Source organism: Poeciliopsis prolifica, unplaced genomic scaffold, assembly GCF_027474105.1.
Source record: "Poeciliopsis prolifica strain line A6 unplaced genomic scaffold, Auburn_PproV2 SCAFFOLD094, whole genome shotgun sequence".
Lineage (NCBI taxonomy): Eukaryota > Metazoa > Chordata > Actinopteri > Cyprinodontiformes > Poeciliidae > Poeciliopsis > Poeciliopsis prolifica.
This window is the reverse complement of record NW_026562469.1, coordinates 626,235-644,872: the sequence shown is the minus strand read 5'-3', so window position 1 is coordinate 644,872 and position 18,638 is coordinate 626,235. Positions and strand designations below refer to the sequence as shown.

At 46.3% G+C, this 18,638-nt stretch overlaps 2 protein-coding genes across 2 annotated transcripts in view; both read left to right on the top strand.

Annotated features, from left to right (window-relative positions):
* Positions 1-633: 633 nt before the first annotated feature.
* Positions 634-2,504, top strand: LOC129353633 (cytochrome c oxidase subunit 7A2, mitochondrial). Its single transcript, XM_055022998.1, has 4 exons — positions 634-766; positions 1,042-1,131; positions 2,110-2,194; positions 2,264-2,504. The coding sequence occupies exons 1-4, from the start codon at positions 749-751 to the stop codon at positions 2,320-2,322; spliced, it is 252 nt and encodes an 83-aa protein (XP_054878973.1). The 5' UTR covers positions 634-748; the 3' UTR covers positions 2,323-2,504.
* A 413-nt stretch (positions 2,505-2,917) lies between these two features.
* Positions 2,918-18,638, top strand: part of col12a1b (collagen, type XII, alpha 1b) — a 107,017-nt gene continuing 91,296 nt past the window's right edge. The window contains 5 exon segments of the mRNA XM_055022999.1: positions 2,918-3,663; positions 4,035-4,140; positions 7,027-7,143; positions 8,240-8,383; positions 9,281-9,340. Of these exon segments, the coding sequence (XP_054878974.1) occupies positions 4,071-4,140; positions 7,027-7,143; positions 8,240-8,383; positions 9,281-9,340 (391 nt within the window). The 5' untranslated portion in view covers positions 2,918-3,663; positions 4,035-4,070.

Below are 18,638 nucleotides of genomic sequence, written 5' to 3'. Positions count from 1 at the left end.
TCTGGATTGACGAAGACGAGGAGAAATTTTGCAGCTTTGGGTTCTGACCCGGATCATCTCCATCTGGTCTGGACTCGGAGTAAACCGGTTCCTCTTACTGGTCTGGACAGTTGAAACCTGCAATGTGAGCAAAGTCCAATGGATATGAAAATGGAATCAAGAAGTTTTCAGGAGGGAAAACTTTTGCTGTTCCTGCCCAGATTCAGGAATCTGGGCAGGAACGCGTCTGAAGCCTTTTCTGGCCTGAAATTGGAAAATGATCTGAACGATTATTCACCAATTTAAATCAGAAAGTAAAGGCTCGTGTGAAGCTATTCCACTCAGAGAAACAACTGGTGTTTATTCTGATGGTTCTGGCTTCCGGGACATGAAACGGGTCTAAAGCCTGAACGTTAGACCCGTTGAACAGAATCTCCCTTTTCTGTTCAGTTTCTGCTCAGTTCTGGGTCTGAGCTCCTTTTGCATGGAGATCAGGTGTAGTTCTGCTGAGGTCTGGAAGTCCAGGAAACATTAAAACACTCGTGAGGATTTAATTCCATTCAATCTGAACATTAATGCGCATAAATTCTAAATTTTTTGACTTGGAGTTTCAACTGACCATGTAGTTTGGCTGAGTCTCCGGCAGGGGGCAGCGGAGCGCTCAAAGCGGAGAACTTCACCGAGCGAAGAAGAAGCAGCGGCCGCAGCAGCATCTGTTGAGTTCCGGTGTCCTTGTGTTGGAATCGCGCTACCAGACGGGTCCACTAAGATGTTCAGAACCATGAATGTGAGTAGATTGTACTGGTTATTAACCTTCCGGCTGTTGGCACCCATTTAGTTCTGACCAGTTAGATTAAAGCGGCTCAACTCAACGGCTAGTTTTAGCTTCACTTAGCTAGCCGGGGTCAGAGAGCTTCCGGACCGGGTCGAGCTGCAACAGAACCTCCTGTCAGCCTTCAGCCGGTTCTGGTTCCGGTCATGAACAGGGCCAAGAGGAGGTTTATTAAAATGTCGTAGCGTGTGTCTGACTGACTTTGACCGGTGTCCGGCTGCGTTTCCCAGGCGGTCCAGCAGATGGCGCGGCGCAGCATCTGCAGCTCTGCCCGCCGGCAGGTGGAGAACAAGGTTCCCCAGAAGCAGAAGATGTTCCAGGTGAGCAAACACCCCGACACACACCTTCATGCGTCCAGCTCCACGTTCATACACCAGTGACGTCACGCTGGGTCAGAGGTCAATCTCCCGGAAGCTGAATGAAGGTCGAACTGTTGATCTGATCAGCAGTTCTGCAAGTTTGGATCATTTTTGCCCCAGAACCGAACAGAACCTTTTAATTTAATAAAGAACTGAAGGTTAATGATAATAACCCAGAACCTTTTGAGTTTTCTCAGAACCAGACCCAGTTGAGATCAGTTAACTGAATCACAGTTTCAGAGAAGAAACTTCAGAATTGTGTTCATGTAAAGTTTGGTTAAAAACTACAAATGTCTTGCTGTGATGATGTCATAAAGGAGCGTCAGAGATGGAAGTTTGTCGATTTTGAAATAAATGAATCACTTTGACTCTGTCTCAGAATAATGCAAAAATAAAGTTTGAGTAATACAAGAATAAAATTATAACATTTGGACAATTAAGTATTTTTTAAGAATTTCTCCACAAAAATAATAATAAATGGAAAAAATAACTATTGAGCATCTTTTTTGGTAGTTTTAGAAATGATAAATATTTAATCTTTTAACTTCAAACGGAACCGAACGGATCATAAGAGATATTAACTATTGAAGCTTTTCATTAAAATCACATTTTTCTCATAATTTAAAAAGATTCTTAGTATAAAAGTCAAATATTCACCACAGGAGAAATGTTTTTATAAAATGATCGTTTGACCTTTTTCTGGTCCATGTCTGACCCGGCAGCCGGTTCTGACCCGGCAGCAGGTTCTGACCCGGCAGCCGGTTCTGACCCGGCAGCAGGTTCTGATCCGGCAGCAGGTTCTGACCCGGCAGCTGGTTCTGACCCGGCAGCAGGTTCTGATCCGGCAGCTGGTTCTGACCCGGCAGCAGGTTCTGACCCAGCAGCAGGTTCTGACCCGGCAGCTGGTTCTGATGCATTTCTCCGATGGTTCTGTTGCAGGAGGATAACGGGACGCCGATCCATTTGAAGGGCGGCAGCAGCGATGCCCTGCTGTACCGGGCCACCATGGTTCTGACCGTCCTGGGTGAGAAAAGTTCTGATCGATCCGATCCAGAGGTCCGGTTCTGTTCTGATGCTCCGTTTCTCCCTGCAGGAGTCGGCTTCACGCTGTACGAACTGGTGAAGGCGTCGTTCCCTCAGAAGAAGGACTGACTCCGGTCCGGATCGTTGTTCTGGTTCCAGCTGGGCCCATTTGTATAGAGATGATATTCCCGGATCAGAACCGACCCGTTTCCTGCTCTCTCTGTGTTCTTGTTTCATGTTCTTGGAGCGATAACTCTATATTTCTGTTCACTTGAGGATCAATAAACACAAATACCTCTGATGACCCAGAACCGCAGATCCGACCCGTTTGTTCCAGAACCACAGCGGCCCGCACATCTGCAGTAACTTTAATATTTTAATAATGTCTAAACTTTAAAATCGGTTTTCAATTAAAAACTGAATTTATTTCTGTATTTTTTGTTGCAGTAAATTATGATTTTATTTAAAGGGGCGGGGCCTATGTGGGGCCAAGCTGATTGGTCCACAGGCTGACCAACCAGGTGACAGGTGGAGTCAAAATATTTAAATAATGACATCATCCATTTTTCGTTCTTATTTTCAGCACTTTATTTTGTGTGTGTGAATTTTGTTGCTTAAAACCTTTTTAATTAACATTTTGTTTAGAATATTTAATCTGTTTTTTTTTTTTTTTTAGTAAAATTTCAGCAAATAAATTCAGGGGGGGAAATAGTATAAGAATATAAAAAATATTCAGTAGAAGCAAAGAAGCATCCATAAACATCCAGATATTCAGACTTCGCTGCTGCAGCGCCACCTGGTGGAAAACATCCGTGCTGCTTGAGCAGCTGCGCGGCCGCCAGGGGGCGCAACAGGCCGCGTAGTTCCCTCACTCCAGTTGTTGGTTCCGATTAAAACGTCAAAATGCGGCCAGACAGCAGTGATGACGTCATGTTTAATTCCTGCCAGCATGTTCTGGTTCCGATCCAACTTCAACAGAACCAGGCATCAACTCATTAATACACGAACATCTGCAGACATTTAATATTCTGACTGAAATGAGTTCTGGATGTTTGACACTGAAACCTGCAGATGATCCAGAAAGACGGGAAAACTTTCCCAGTTTTCCAGACAGTTTTCCTCCTCCTTCCCTTCCCGGCTCCATCTGCAGCCGCGCGCTCCTCCATCACTGGAAAGGAATGCAGAAATATGGAAAAGTTTCCGTGCGCGTGCCAGCCCTTCAGAGGTTACGCACCACTTTCTGGCCCGGCTGCGTGTCGTAAGCGCTGGGAGCGCTGGGAGTGCTGGGAGCAGCCCCCCTGTTAAGTAGCGGGCCGCGTGGAAGCCCTCCCCACTTGGAAGAGGCTCCCCGACGCGTCTGGGAAGCCACAGAACCCACGGAGATCCCGAACCGGACCGGACCAGCCCGCGCGCCACCGAGGCTTCCTGCTTTCTTCCCGTTTTGAGAGCAGAACCAGCAGCTTCCCGCAGGTCAGTCCGGTTTCTGCTTCGTTCAGAGAAACTTTTCATCCCTCAGCGCTGAGCAGGTCTTGGCACCGCAGTGCGTAATTGCGCACGGTGCCAAAACTTGTCCACCTTTTTTCTCACCAATGGAAACATTTCCCTTCTTCGCAGTGAATTTCTCCCGATAGGCAGGAGTTAAACGGTCTTTGTGTCTGATAGTTGTGCATCAGAACCGAACCGAACCGGACCGGGAGAAGGAGCGCAGAGTTTCTCCAGCTGCTTCCTCACATGATGAATGTTATATTTATGATTCAATGTTTAAAAGTGTTCTTTTTTTTTTTCGGTTGATCGGTTTTTGTCAGGTTTCCACTCTGACCTTCTTCTTCTTCTCCTCGCAGATCGTCGCATGCTGAGCTGAGGAAGAGGAGCAGAAGATGAAGAGCACCCTGCTGCTGCTGCTGCTGGTGGTGGTGGTGGTGACCTCCTCCCGGGCCCAGGACCAAGGTAAAGCTTCGTCCTCCTCTTCATTCTCCTCCTCTTCTTCCTCATCTTCCTCCTCCTCTTCTTCTTCCTCATCTTCCTCCTCATCTTCCTCCTCCTCTTCTTCTTCCTCATCTTCCTCCTGCAGTAAATCCTGAATAAACTCTCAGAAACAAAACGCGTGTTTGTGATTTGATTTGTTGGATTATTTTCTCTGCTGCCTCAGTTTTGCTTCTTTTTGCAGGAATTTGAAAAATGTGTCTCGGATTTATGGATGGCAGCTTTCAGAGCAGATGTTCCCTCTAAATCATGACTTCAGCGCAGTGCTGTTGGTGACTCTTAAATATATGTTTGAAACCATAAATCACAAGAGAATATCACACACTCTACCACTTTATTACATTTTAAAGGACAGAATTAGTTTTTTCTGTTTCTGCAGCTCTTTGTGTCAGAGGAAGCTCCTTCCTGTCACAGCAGGAGGCGCTCTGGCCTAAAATCTAACTAGAAACATTTTAGATGAAATGTTCCAGTTTGGTGTAACAGCAGACAAGGGCCCCCAAGGGCCCCCTTGGATTCAGGTGGCCAAGGTTCCTGCCAGCGTCTCTCCTCCTGACTGAACGGAAAAAGACTAAATATGACTTGAACTTATTTTCCAGAGCAGAAAATCTGGATCTGCTCAGAGGTCAGCATGGGGCCTCTTCCCCATCATTTAGGCCCCTGTCAGGGACCCCGCGCCGCTTCTGCGGGGTCCCGAAGAGGCCAAGCGCCAGAGAACAGGAGAAGGTCTGGGTTGTGTGTGAGGCTCGGCGAGTGTGTGAGAGCGTGTGGAGGTGTGTGTGTGTGGAGACGGATTTCCCTGGTAGTTTCTGGACGTGTCGAGAAGCGGAAGGCCCCGCGGGCCCCCCGCCGCCCGGGGCCCCCGCAGCCCCAGGGACGCTCTCACCAGGTTGGTGGCCCCTCCGGCTCTCATGTTCTGTGGTCTTCCGGTCAAGCCGCGGCTCGGCCTCCGGGTCTCGGCTTCACGATGATATTTCACGGTGATGCTCTTCAAAAACCCTCTGACCGGTTGGTGGTTTAGGCTCTTTGCTCTCTAGCTAGAACCAGAACCAGAACCAGAACCAGCTGCTCTGGTCCATCCAGATCAGATTCTTCTTTATCCAGGTCCAGTGAACGTTTAGTCGGTTCATGAAGTCAGAACCGTTTCTCCTGCTTAGAGAACGTCAGTTTCTCTGGATTCATCTGTTTGCATGAAGCTTCAATCCAGATGACAGGAAGCTAGTTAGCTAGTTAGCTAGTCAGCTATTTTGCTACTCAGCCAGTTAGCTAGTTAGCGAGCCAGGTGTTGGTAGCTCCACAGACCCCAACCTGAAGAGGATCATGGTGAAATATTGAGGTCCATCGGTCCTCTGTCCATCCGTCCCTCTGTACACGGAGCTTTTCTTTTTGTCGCTCCAAGTTGTGCAAAGCAACTTTCCGTGTACCTGCATGTCGTCCTGCTGTTCCTCCGGTTCCTCTGCTGAGAACTTTGGTGCTTCAACCAGTTTTTACTGAATTCACAACAGAACCAGAGAACTAGACCAGAACCAGACCAGTCAGTAAGTCTTCATCCAGCAGAGAACTTTCAGGATGTGGTGGATCATCAGGTTCTGGTCGATTGGGTCCAATCGGGCCGCAGCAAGGTGGCTCCGATAAAGTATCTGATTCTGGTGTTTGTGGTGAAGCAGTTTAAGAACTTGAGTCAACGACCCATAGCGATTGGCCCGGATCGGTTCGTCTGGTTGGACCGATACCAGGAGCTAGACTGAGGTCAGGGACCGCCGGCTGGCGCCGCCGCATGGTGGGTTAAACCGGAAGGAAACGACCCGAGTTACTGAGCCAGGAACGGGAAGAAAATGCAGTTCAACATCATATTATCACCATTTTGTTCACTCATGTCTAAATGTCACCGTCGCAAGCTAAACATGTAGCATGAAGCTAAATTAGTTAGCATGTAAACATGTAGTTAGCATAAAAACATATAGTTAACTTGTTCAATATGTAGTTACCATGTGAACTTGTTGTTAGCATGTAAACATGTAGTTAGCATGATGAACATATGGTTAGCATGTTAAACATGTGGTTAACATGTAAACATGTAGTTTGTGTGTTAACCATGTAGTTATTATGTTAAACATGTAGTTAGCATGTAAACATATAGTCAACATGTAAAACATGTGGTTAGCTTGCTGGTTAGCAATCTGTGACATTTATACATGAATGAATAGCTTGGAGATAATGTAACTTCAAAAATAAGCCTCCATTTTTTTGTATTGATAAAGTAAATTACCCAAATCATTTCTGCGGTTTTCGACCTGAACTGGTGTCAAACCGGTTCCTGTCCGGTCCAACAGAACCAGACATGGAGACGTATTTCTGGTTCCTCCTGCTCACTAGGTTCCCATCAGCAACACCAGTTCATTCCATTTCAGTTTCACTGGTTGTTCTTTAAGCTGATGGGTTTTTCCTAATAATCCATTAGATCTATAACCAATAAAATAATTCAGGAAAAAAAATCAACAAATCAATAAATACTTGCAGCTTTATTAACCAATGAGATGTTTTAACGTCTAAATTCAGTTATTTGACTTTATCGGTTGAAGAACTGAGATAAACTCTGTTCACTTTCAGGTTTTCAGCCACTGCTTCCTCCCTGATCAGATCCTGAACTCTCCCAGTGTTCCCAGAACAGAACCACCTCTGGGTTTGGTTCTTCTTGTCGTGTCTCTCTCTCTGTCTGTTCGTCTGTTTCCTCCAACAGTGAGCTGCTCTGACTTCCTCCAGGAAGCGTTGACTGTTGGCCGCCCTTCAGATTACCCATGTGCCTCTGAGCCACAGCGCTAACCGCTAACCGCTGACGTTTTGTCTCCACAGTGGACGCGCCGAGCAACTTAAGGTTTAAGATTTTAAATGAGAACACGGTTGAGATGATCTGGAGCCGGCCGCTCAGCAGGATTCAGGGCTACAGGATACAAGTGACCTCTGACTCAGGTAGGAGTTCCTGATGACGTAACGATGACATCATTACATGCCTGGCTAGAGCAGATCATGTGACGTTCATCACAGGTCCACAAATCTCCATTAAACTAAGGCGGCCATTTTGAAAAATATTTACAAGCAAAAAAGAAACAGGATCAAAAGAATAAATGATTCAAAATATGTAGTTTCTGAGTTTACACCAAACACATTAATATCTTAATTCACAAATTAATTTTCTATGACAACTGTGGCGGCCATTTTGAAAAATACAAAAATTAAAAGTAAATAGAACTTTGATGAATCTGATGATCTATGATTTGACACCAAAAATACTAATCTTAGATTTATATTGACACATTTGTATTGACAACAAACTTTAAGAATGGCAGCCATTTTGAATTTTTCAGTGGGTAGTGTTTTTTTATGTTTGTTTTAAAAAAGCTCTCTGGGAACATTTGTGCCATTTTGCTGAATGATTCAGTCTTTGTGTCAGCCTGATTTCATTTTGGCTGTCGGAATCCACTTCCTGTTGGCTGGCTAACAGATGGTCTGCTATGGAGCACGGTGGTGGCAGCGTTATGCTGTGGGCTCTGCCCGAAAGCCATCTGAACGTCTGGCTGACTCTGTAGAGTCTGAAGGTTCTTCAACCCACCCAGCCGGGGTGTGAATACTTTTCCACATCAGGTTTTTCTTTCCCTCCGCTCTGGAAAGTCTGCGAGGGTTTTGTCGCTCTGCACTGAGTGGAAACATTTCAGGGAAAACATGAACCCACCATGACTGACGGAGATGAAAAACCACGTTCTTCTAAACGTCTTCCATCCGTTTGTCGTCCAGCGCTCAGGTCCTGATCCAGGACTTGTCTCCTCTCTACCTGGAACCAGGAGATGTTTTTCTGCAGCAGTTACCAACCATTTCATGCCAGATTTGAGAGTATTAAGGAGTTAAAGCATGTGCTGAGCTTTAATGTGGAAAGTTTTCATTAAACTGTTGTTTCCTCAGCTCTTCCAGCACTGCAGGTCAGCACTTGGAGTCAGATTTGACTCTTGGAGAGATGAAGTCATGTCATAGTTTCCTAATGGCTTCCTTCTGACTCTCTACTTTGTTGCAGGCGAAGCGGCGAGACAGTTTTCTCTGCCTGCCTCTGCCACTAAGACGTCCATCTCAGAGCTGAGTCCTGATGTGGACTATGTGGTTACGATCGTGGCGTTCGCCGGATCCCAGCAGAGTCTGCCCATCTCTGGCCAGCTCACACGTGAGTCACCAAACGGAAAGCTGAACGCCGTCCAACCGAGCACTTCAGCAGCTGGTAGCTCCAACACACCAGCAGCAGTAACTGGGAGACATAACAGGAAGATGGCTGATGAGTCAGCGGACGGCTGGATTTCTGATTTAAACAGAAACGTTGTCGTTTATTTTAGGCATGTCGCTGCCAGGCGTTCAAAGCTGCAGCTGAGATTTTATTACTAGTGCTGCTACTAAACGGTTTTAGGAGAAAGTTCATTTCCTCTGATCAGGCCGGTAAAAACTTTAAGGTGGCAAAAATAAATAAATGTATTTATTACATATAATTAAAAAAACTATTGTTTTTATGTCCACCTTATCCAGGGGATGGGGCCTGGCCCCCACGCGCCCTCCCTTTTGTTTGCCACTGCTTCACTTATGTTCCCACAAACATAAAATGTGTTAGAAGCTAAAAAACTTCAGAGGGATCCAGTTTGATAGATGTGTCATTCTTGAGATCTGTTTATTAACGAGATCATGTTTATTTAATCGATGTTGCGTCGGACAGTCCAACATTCCTGATTCGAGCGAAGAATTTAAACCATCTGATTCCAGGCAGACATGAAATGGATGTAAATGTTTTGCAGAACTAGTGGATCCTGGTTTGTAATGAAGGAAAGCAAGATGTTAAAGTTAACGACTCTGGAAAAGTCCTAGTTCGTCCTTCATGCTCCAGTTAAGGACAGCTGGTGCTGGTGCCAGTTTGCTGAAGGAGCTGTGATGGAAAGTCAATGTAGATGAAGCTAAACTCAGAGATCTGAGGATGAAACGTCCAGCAGGTTGTCTCGGTTCTGGCTTCAGGTTTTAGAGTAACAGATGATCTGAATGTTGTCGCTTTAATGGCTGACTTTAACCGTTTGTCCTCCAGTTGAGTCGAGCAGCAGCTCCAGAGGAGGAACCAGGAGACCCGACTCATCCGACCCAGTCAGTAAGTTCTGATCTAAACAGGAAAACTTCCTGCTGTGCAGCAGCCAAAACAACTCAAACTTACAAAACAAATCAAGAATAAATATTTACAACACACTATTTCTAGCTGTTACATATCTGAAGCTAGTTAGCCATTAGCTCTAATCAGAGCCTGGATTAGTTTACAGTCTGGACCAGTTCACCAGCAGGTTAGCAGTTAGCAAAGTCAGCTAGGTGAGGCTGACAGTGATTAGCTGACTAACCTGACAAGCTAACAGGTGGTGCCTTTTTAATCATTAAACTTGTTTTTGACACTTGTTGCAGACGACATAACAGTTTCATTAAGAGCAAATTAATTAGCAGAACTGCTGTTGTACTGGTTTAGCCGACTAATCTAACCAGCTAATTACCAGAACAATAAAGTAACAAGATCGTGAAAAATAATACTGGATCAATGCCAGTTGAAATCTTGGTTCTGTTAGCAGCTAGCGGCTAACTGTCTGTAATATGTGTTTAGCTTTTAGCTGGTTGAGTTCAGAACCTTTCTCCATTGAACCGCGGAGCAAAGCTGATGTTCCTGTTCAGTTTGTTGCTGCAGGTTTCATGTTATCTTCAGGCTAACGGTAGCAGAAGGCGGTTCCCAACAAACTGGACCCAACTGTACAGTAATATTCCTGATTGGACCCAATAAAACGCAGATGTTCTTGGTTTTCTGCCAACCAGTGGTGCCAGTTTCTGAATCAGCTGCAGGCGTTCACTGTGGGGGTCATAGGTCAGGATGGAGGCTGTTGTTGGAGTCCAGCTCTGATGCCTTGGTGGAAATGGAAACCATTACAGAGCTGCTGGTTTATAGGAACGCTGCTGCTGCAGCCTCTGTGGGCTCAGATCTGCAAACGATGACGAACTTTGGCTGAATTTTCTTTCTTTTCACAAGAGGAAAGTCAGAAGGAAACTTCCAGAAGGCAGGCAGCTGGTTAACTGCCTCTGCCTACAATGTGCAGCGTGAGCCAAGCCTTGTGAAGCCCTGATGATTACACTGAAACACACCATGGTTTACAAAACCAGTAAATGTACAACTCAACGCTTCCTGCTGGAGCCCCTGGTTGCTTTTCAGACTTTATTTGTGACTCACTGCTGCTGTCATTTAGTGGAGATTATTACTGTAAAAATATTTCAAGGATACAAATAAAATAAAATAGCATTCTCACCTCAGGTTGTATGTTTTTCATATTTCCCATTAGTCACATGGGTTTCAAGATGGCCGCAACGTTTGAAGCTTTTAAGTCAATTATTTTCACAAAATGCTACCCATTTTATGGCTTGGATTTACTTTATGTTCCATCAGGTGTTTTTGACTTTGGTCATTGTGTTTATTCAACTTTAAAGTAATAAAATGCAGCAGAATCAGAAACAGGCTGAGAGACGGTCGTCCCAACGATTAGCATTAGCTTCAGTCATCTTTTGTACTTAGCGATAGCATAGCTCCTTTTTTATGTGCTTAGTGGTTTGCCTTTAGCTTCCAATAATATTTTTAAATATCTGGTAGTTTAGCATTAGCTTCTGCTAATTTTATTATGTGTTTAGTGGTTCAGCAATAGCAGAACTAACTTTTTAAATGTGTTCTGTGGTTTAGTGTTCGTGAAACTAAAGTGACTGTTTAGTAGATTAGTGGTTAGAGGCTAACTGACAATAACTACTGCAGATTTTAGTGAAACATAAACATGATGAAGAAAATATGTCAATGATTCCAAACAAGCTGCAGATGAACTTTCATTTAATTAGCAAATCCAGGGCAAAAATGAATTTGGTCATCTTGGAAAACAAAACAATTATCAGAATAACGATTTCTATGGATCCACTTGGTATGACTTTGACTGGTCCAGAGGTGACTGACTGGTTCTGACTCTGACTGGTTCTGACTGACTGGTTCTAACTGACTGGTTCTGACTAACTGGTTCTGACTCTGACTGGTTCTGACTCTGACTGGTTCTGACTGACTGGTTCTGACGGACTGGTTCTGACTGACTGGTTCTGACTAACTGGTTCTGACTCTGACTGGTTCTGACTCTGACTGGTTCTGACTGACGGGTTCTGACTGACTGGTTCTGACTGACTGGTTCTGACTCTGACTGGTTCTGACTGACTGGTTCTGACTCTGACTGGTTCTGACTGACTGGTTCTGACTAACTGGTTCTGACTCTGACTGGTTCTGACTGACTGGTTCTGACTGACTGGTTCTAACTGACTGGTTCTGACTGACTGGTTCTGACTAACTGGTTCTGACTGACTGGTTCTGACTGACTGGTTCTGACTCTGACTGGTTCTGACTGACTGGTTCTGACTCTGACTGGTTCTGACTAACTGGTTCTGACTCTGACTGGTTCTGACTCTGACTGGTTCTGACTGACTGGTTCTGACTAACTGGTTCTGACTGACTGGTTCTGACTCTGACTGGTTCTGACTGACTGGTTCTGACTGACTGGTTCTGACTAACTGGTTCTGACTGACTGGTTCTGACTCTGACTGGTTCTGACTGACTGGTTCTGACTGACTGGTTCTGACTGACTGGTTCTAACTGACTGGTTCTGACTCTGACTGGTTCTAACTGACTGGTTCTGACTCTGACTGGTTCTGACTCTGACTGGTTCTGACTGACTGGTTCTAACTGACTGGTTCTGACTAACTGGTTCTGACTCTGACTGGTTCTGACTAACTGGTTCTGACTCTGACTGGTTCTGACTAACTGGTTCTGACTGACTGGTTCTGACTCTGACTGGTTCTGACTGACTGGTTCTGACTTCTGACTGGTTCTGACTGACTGGTTCTGACTCTGACTGGTTCTGACTCTGACTGGTTCTGACTCTGACTGGTTCTGACTGACTGGTTCTGACTGACTGGTTCTGACTCTGACTGGTTCTGACTAACTGGTTCTGACTCTGACTGGTTCTGACTAACTGGTTCTGACTCTGACTGGTTCTGACTGACTGGTTTTGACTAACTGGTTCTGACTCTGACTGGTTCTGACTCTGACTGGTTCTGACTGACTGGTTCTGACTCTGACTGGTTCTGACTCTGACTGGTTCTGACTGACTGGTTCTGACTCTGACTGGTTCTGACTGACTGGTTCTGACTAACTGGTTCTGACTCTGACTGGTTCTGACTCTGACTGGTTCTGACTAACTGGTTCTGACTCTGACTGGTTCTGACTCTGACTGGTTCTGACTAACTGGTTCTGACTGACTGGTTCTGACTCTGACTGGTTCTGACTGACTGGTTCTGACTCTGACTGGTTCTGACTGACTGGTTCTGACTGACTGGTTCTGACTCTGACTGGTTCTGACTGACTGGTTCTGACTAACTTGTTCTGACTCTGACTGGTTCTGACTGACTGGTTCTGACTCTGACTGGTTCTGACTGACTGGTTCTGACTCTGACTGGTTCTGACTAACTGGTTCTGACTCTGACTGGTTCTGACTCTGACTGGTTCTGACTGACTGGTTCTGACTAACTGGTTCTGACTGACTGGTTCTGACTCTGACTGGTTCTGACTGACTGGTTCTGACTGACTGGTTCTGACTCTGACTGGTTCTGACTGACTGGTTCTGACTCTGACTGGTTCTGACTGACTGGTTCTGACTGACTGGTTCTGACTGACTGGTTTTGACTAACTGGTTCTGACTCTGACTGGTTCTGACTCTGACTGGTTCTGACTAACTGGTTCTGACTGACTGGTTCTGACTCTGACTGGTTCTGACTGACTGGTTCTGACTCTGACTTTTTGACTAACTGGTTCTGACTCTGACTGGTTCTGACTAACTGGTTCTGACTCTGACTGGTTCTGACTGACTGGTTTGACTAACTGGTTCTGACTCTGACTGTTCTGACTCTGACTGGTTCTGACTGACTGGTTCTGACTCTGACTGGTTCTGACTCTGACTGGTTCTGACTGACTGGTTCTGACTCTGACTGGTTCTGACTGACTGGTTCTGACTAACTGGTTCTGACTCTGACTGGTTCTGACTCTGACTGGTTCTGACTAACTGGTTCTGACTCTGACTGGTTCTGACTCTGACTGGTTCTGACTAACTGGTTCTGACTGACTGGTTCTGACTCTGACTGGTTCTGACTCTGACTGGTTCTGACTGACTGGTTCTGACTGACTGGTTCTGACTCTGACTGGTTCTGACTGACTGGTTCTGACTAACTTGTTCTGACTCTGACTGGTTCTGACTGACTGGTTCTGACTCTGACTGGTTCTGACTGACTGGTTCTGACTCTGACTGGTTCTGACTAACTGGTTCTGACTCTGACTGGTTCTGACTCTGACTGGTTCTGACTGACTGGTTCTGACTAACTGGTTCTGACTGACTGGTTCTGACTCTGACTGGTTCTGACTGACTGGTTCTGACTGACTGGTTCTGACTCTGACTGGTTCTGACTGACTGGTTCTGACTCTGACTGGTTCTCACTGACTGGTTCTGACTGACTGGTTCTGACTGACTGGTTTTGACTACTGGTTCTGACTCTGACTGGTTCTGACTCTGACTGGTTCTGACTAACTGGTTCTGACTGACTGGTTCTGACTCTGACTGGTTCTGACTGACTGGTTCTGACTGACTGGTTCTGACTGACTGGTTCTAACTGACTGGTTCTGACTCTGACTGGTTCTAACTGACTGGTTCTGACTCTGACTGGTTCTGACTCTGACTGGTTCTGACTGACTGGTTCTAACTGACTGGTTCTGACTGACTGGTTCTGACTCTGACTGGTTCTGACTAACTGGTTCTGACTCTGACTGGTTCTGACTCTGACTGGTTCTGACTGACTGGTTCTGACTAACTGGTTCTGACTGACTGGTTCTGACTCTGACTGGTTCTGACTGACTGGTTCTGACTGACTGGTTCTGACTCTGACTGGTTCTGACTGACTGGTTCTGACTCTGACTGGTTCTGACTGACTGGTTCTGACTGACTGGTTCTGACTCTGACTGGTTTTGACTAACTGGTTCTGACTCTGACTGGTTCTGACTCTGACTGGTTCTGACTACTGGTTCTGACTGACTGGTTCTGACTCTGACTGGTTCTGACTGACTGGTTCTGACTGACTGGTTCTGACTGACTGGTTCTGACTCTGACTGGTTCTGACTGACTGGTTCTGACTCTGGTTCTGACTGACTGGTTCTGACTGACTGGTTCTGACTCTGACTGGTTTGACTAACTGGTTCTGACTCTGACTGGTTCTGACTCTGACTGGTTCTGACTAACTGGTTCTGACTGACTGGTTCTGACTCTGACTGGTTCTGACTGACTGGTTCTGACTGACTGGTTCTGACTCTGACTGGTTCTGACTGACTGGTTCTGACTCTGACTGGTTCTGACTGACTGGTTCTGACTGACTGGTTCTGACTCTGACTGGTTTTGACTAACTGGTTCTGACTCTGACTGGTTCTGACTCTGACTGGTTCTGACTAACTGGTTCTGACTGACTGGTTCTGACTCTGACTGGTTCTGACTGACTGGTTCTGACTGACTGGTTCTGACTGACTGGTTCTAACTGACTGGTTCTGACTGACTGGTTCTGACTCTGACTGGTTCTGACTGACTGGTTCTGACTCTGACTGGTTCTGACTCTGACTGGTTCTGACTGACTGGTTCTGACTCTGACTGTTCTGACTAACTGGTTCTGACTCTGACTGGTTCTGACTAACTGGTTCTGACTGACTGGTTCTGACTGACTGGTTCTGACTGACTGGTTCTGACTGACTGGTTCTGACTCTGACTGGTTCTGACTGACTGGTTCTGACTCTGACTGGTTCTGACTGACTGGTTCTGACTGACTGGTTCTGACTCTGACTGGTTTGACTAACTGGTTCTGACTCTGACTGGTTCTGACTAACTGGTTCTGACTCTGACTGGTTCTGACTGACTGGTTTTGACTAACTGGTTCTGACTCTGACTGGTTCTGACTCTGACTGGTTCTGACTGACTGGTTCTGACTGACTGGTTCTGACTGACTGGTTCTGACTCTGACTGGTTCTGACTGACTGGTTCTGACTGACTGGTTCTGACTGACTGGTTCTGACTGACTGGTTCTGACTCTGACTGGTTCTGACTACTGGTTCTGACTGACTGGTTCTGACTCTGACTGGTTCTGACTGACTGGTTCTGACTGACTGGTTCTGACTCTGACTGGTTCTGACTGACTGGTTCTGACTCTGACTGGTTCTGACTGACTGGTTCTGACTAACTGGTTCTGACTCTGACTGGTTCTGACTGACTGGTTCTGACTGACTGGTTCTGACTGACTGGTTCTAACTGACTGGTTCTGACTGACTGGTTCTGACTCTGACTGGTTCTGACTGACTGGTTCTGACTCTGACTGGTTCTGACTCTGACTGGTTCTGACTGACTGGTTCTAACTGACTGGTTCTGACTAACTGGTTCTGACTCTGACTGGTTCTGACTAACTGGTTCTGACTGACTGGTTCTGACTCTGACTGGTTCTGACTGACTGGTTCTGACTGACTGGTTCTGACTCTGACTGGTTCTGACTGACTGGTTCTGACTCTGACTGGTTCTGACTGACTGGTTCTGACTGACTGGTTCTGACTCTGACTGGTTCTGACTAACTGGTTCTGACTCTGACTGGTTCTGACTAACTGGTTCTGACTCTGACTGGTTCTGACTAACTGGTTCTGACTGACTGGTTCTGACTCTGACTGGTTCTGACTGACTGGTTCTGACTGACTGGTTCTGACTGACTGGTTCTGACTCTGACTGGTTCTGACTGACTGGTTCTGACTCTGACTGGTTCTGACTGACTGGTTCTGACTGACTGGTTCTGACTCTGACTGGTTTTGACTAACTGGTTCTGACTCTGACTGGTTCTGACTCTGACTGGTTCTGACTAACTGGTTCTGACTGACTGGTTCTGACTCTGACTGGTTCTGACTGACTGGTTCTGACTGACTGGTTCTGACTCTGACTGGTTCTGACTGACTGGTTCTGACTCTGACTGGTTCTCACTGACTGGTTCTGACTAACTGGTTCTGACTCTGACTGGTTCTGACTGACTGGTTCTGACTGACTGGTTCTGACTGACTGGTTCTGACTGACTGGTTCTAACTGACTGGTTCTGACTGACTGGTTCTGACTCTGACTGGTTCTGACTGACTGGTTCTGACTCTGACTGGTTCTGACTCTGACTGTTCTGTTCTGACTGACTGGTTCTAACTGACTGGTTCTGACTAACTGGTTCTGACTCTGACTGGTTCTGACTAACTGGTTCTGACTCTGACTGGTTCTGACTAACTGGTTCTGACTGACTGGTTCTGACTGACTGGTTTCTGACTAGACTGGTTCTGAACTGACTGGTTCTGACTCTGACTGGTTTCTGACTGACTGGTTCTGACTCTGACTGGTTCTGACTGATGGTTCTGACTGACTGGTTCTGACTCTGACTGGTTTTGACTAACTGGTTCTGACTCTGACTGGTTCTGACTAACTGGTTCTGACTCTGACTGGTTTCTGACTAACTGGTTCTGACCTGATGGTTCTGACTCTGACTGGTTCTGACTGACTGGTTCTGACTGACTGGTTCTGACTGACTGGTTCTGACTCTGACTGGTTTGACTGACTGGTTCTGACTCTGACTGGTTCTGACTGACTGGTTCTGACTGACTGGTTCTGACTCTGACTGGTTTTGACTAACTGGTTCTGACTCTGACTGGTTCTGACTCTGACTGGTTCTGACTACTGGTTCTGACTGAGGTTCTGACTCTGACTGGTTCTGACTGACTGGTTCTGACTGACTGGTTCTGACTGACTGGTTCTAACTGACTGGTTCTGACTGACTGGTTCTGACTCTGACTGGTTCTGACTGACTGGTTCTGACTCTGACTGGTTCTGACTCTGACTGGTTCTGACTGACTGGTTCTAACTGACTGGTTCTGACTAACTGGTTCTGACTCTGACTGGTTCTGACTAACTGGTTCTGACTCTGACTGGTTTCTGACTAACTGGTTCTGACTGACTGGTTCTGACTCTGACTGGTTCTGACTGACTGGTTCTGACTGACTGGTTCTGACTCTGACTGGTTCTGACTGACTGGTTCTGACTCTGACTGGTTCTGACTGACTGGTTCTGACTGACTGGTTCTGACTCTGACTGGTTCTGACTAACTGGTTCTGACTCTGACTGGTTCTGACTAACTGGTTCTGACTCTGACTGGTTCTGACTGACTGGTTTTGACTAACTGGTTCTGACTCTGACTGGTTCTGACTCTGACTGGTTCTGACTGACTGGTTCTGACTGACTGGTTCTGACTGACTGGTTCTGACTCTGACTGGTTCTGACTGACTGGTTCTGACTGACTGGTTCTGACTGACTGGTTCTGACTGACTGGTTCTGACTCTGACTGGTTCTGACTAACTGGTTCTGACTGACTGGTTCTGACTCTGACTGGTTCTGACTGACTGGTCTGACTGACTGGTTCTGACTCTGACTGGTTCTGACTGACTGGTTCTGACTCTGACTGGTTCTGACTGGACTGGTTCTGACTAACTGTCTGACTCTGACTGGTTCTGACTCTGACTGGTTCTGACTAACTGGTTCTGACTCTGACTGGTTCTGACTCTGACTGGTTCTGACTAACTGGTTCGACTGACTGGTTCTGACTCTGACTGGTTCTGACTGACTGGTTCTGACTCTGACTGGTTCTGACTGACTGGTTCTGACTGACTGGTTCTGACTCTGACTGTTCTGACTGACTGGTTCTGACTAACTTGTTCTGACTCTGACTGACTGGTTCTGACTTGACTGGTTCTGACTCTGACTGGTTCTGACTGACTGGTTCTGACTCTGACTGGTTCTGACTAACTGGTTCTGACTCTGACTGGTTCTGACTCTGACTGGTTCTGACTGACTGGTTCTGACTAACTGGTTCTGACTGACTGGTTCTGACTCTGACTGGTTCTGACTGACTGGTTCTGACTGACTGGTTCTGACTCTGACTGGTTCTGACTGACTGGTTCTGACTCTGACTGGTTCTGACTGACTGGTTCTGACTGACTGGTTCTGACTGACTGGTTTTGACTAACTGGTTCTGACTCTGACTGGTTCTGACTCTGACTGGTTCTGACTAACTGGTTCTGACTGACTGGTTCTGACTCTGACTGGTTCTGACTGACTGGTTCTGACTGACTGGTTCTGACTGACTGGTTCTAACTGACTGGTTCTGACTCTGACTGGTTCTAACTGACTGGTTCTGACTCTGACTGGTTCTGACTCTGACTGGTTCTGACTGACTGGTTCTAACTGACT

Excerpts from the sequence above, each read along its gene's own strand:
- LOC129353633 (XM_055022998.1), top strand. Across the intron at positions 1,132-2,109 it reads AGAAGCAGAAGATGTTCCAG|GAGGATAACGGGACGCCGAT; the intron begins GTGAGCAAACAC and ends GTTCTGTTGCAG. Across the intron at positions 2,195-2,263 it reads CATGGTTCTGACCGTCCTGG|GAGTCGGCTTCACGCTGTAC; the intron begins GTGAGAAAAGTT and ends TTCTCCCTGCAG.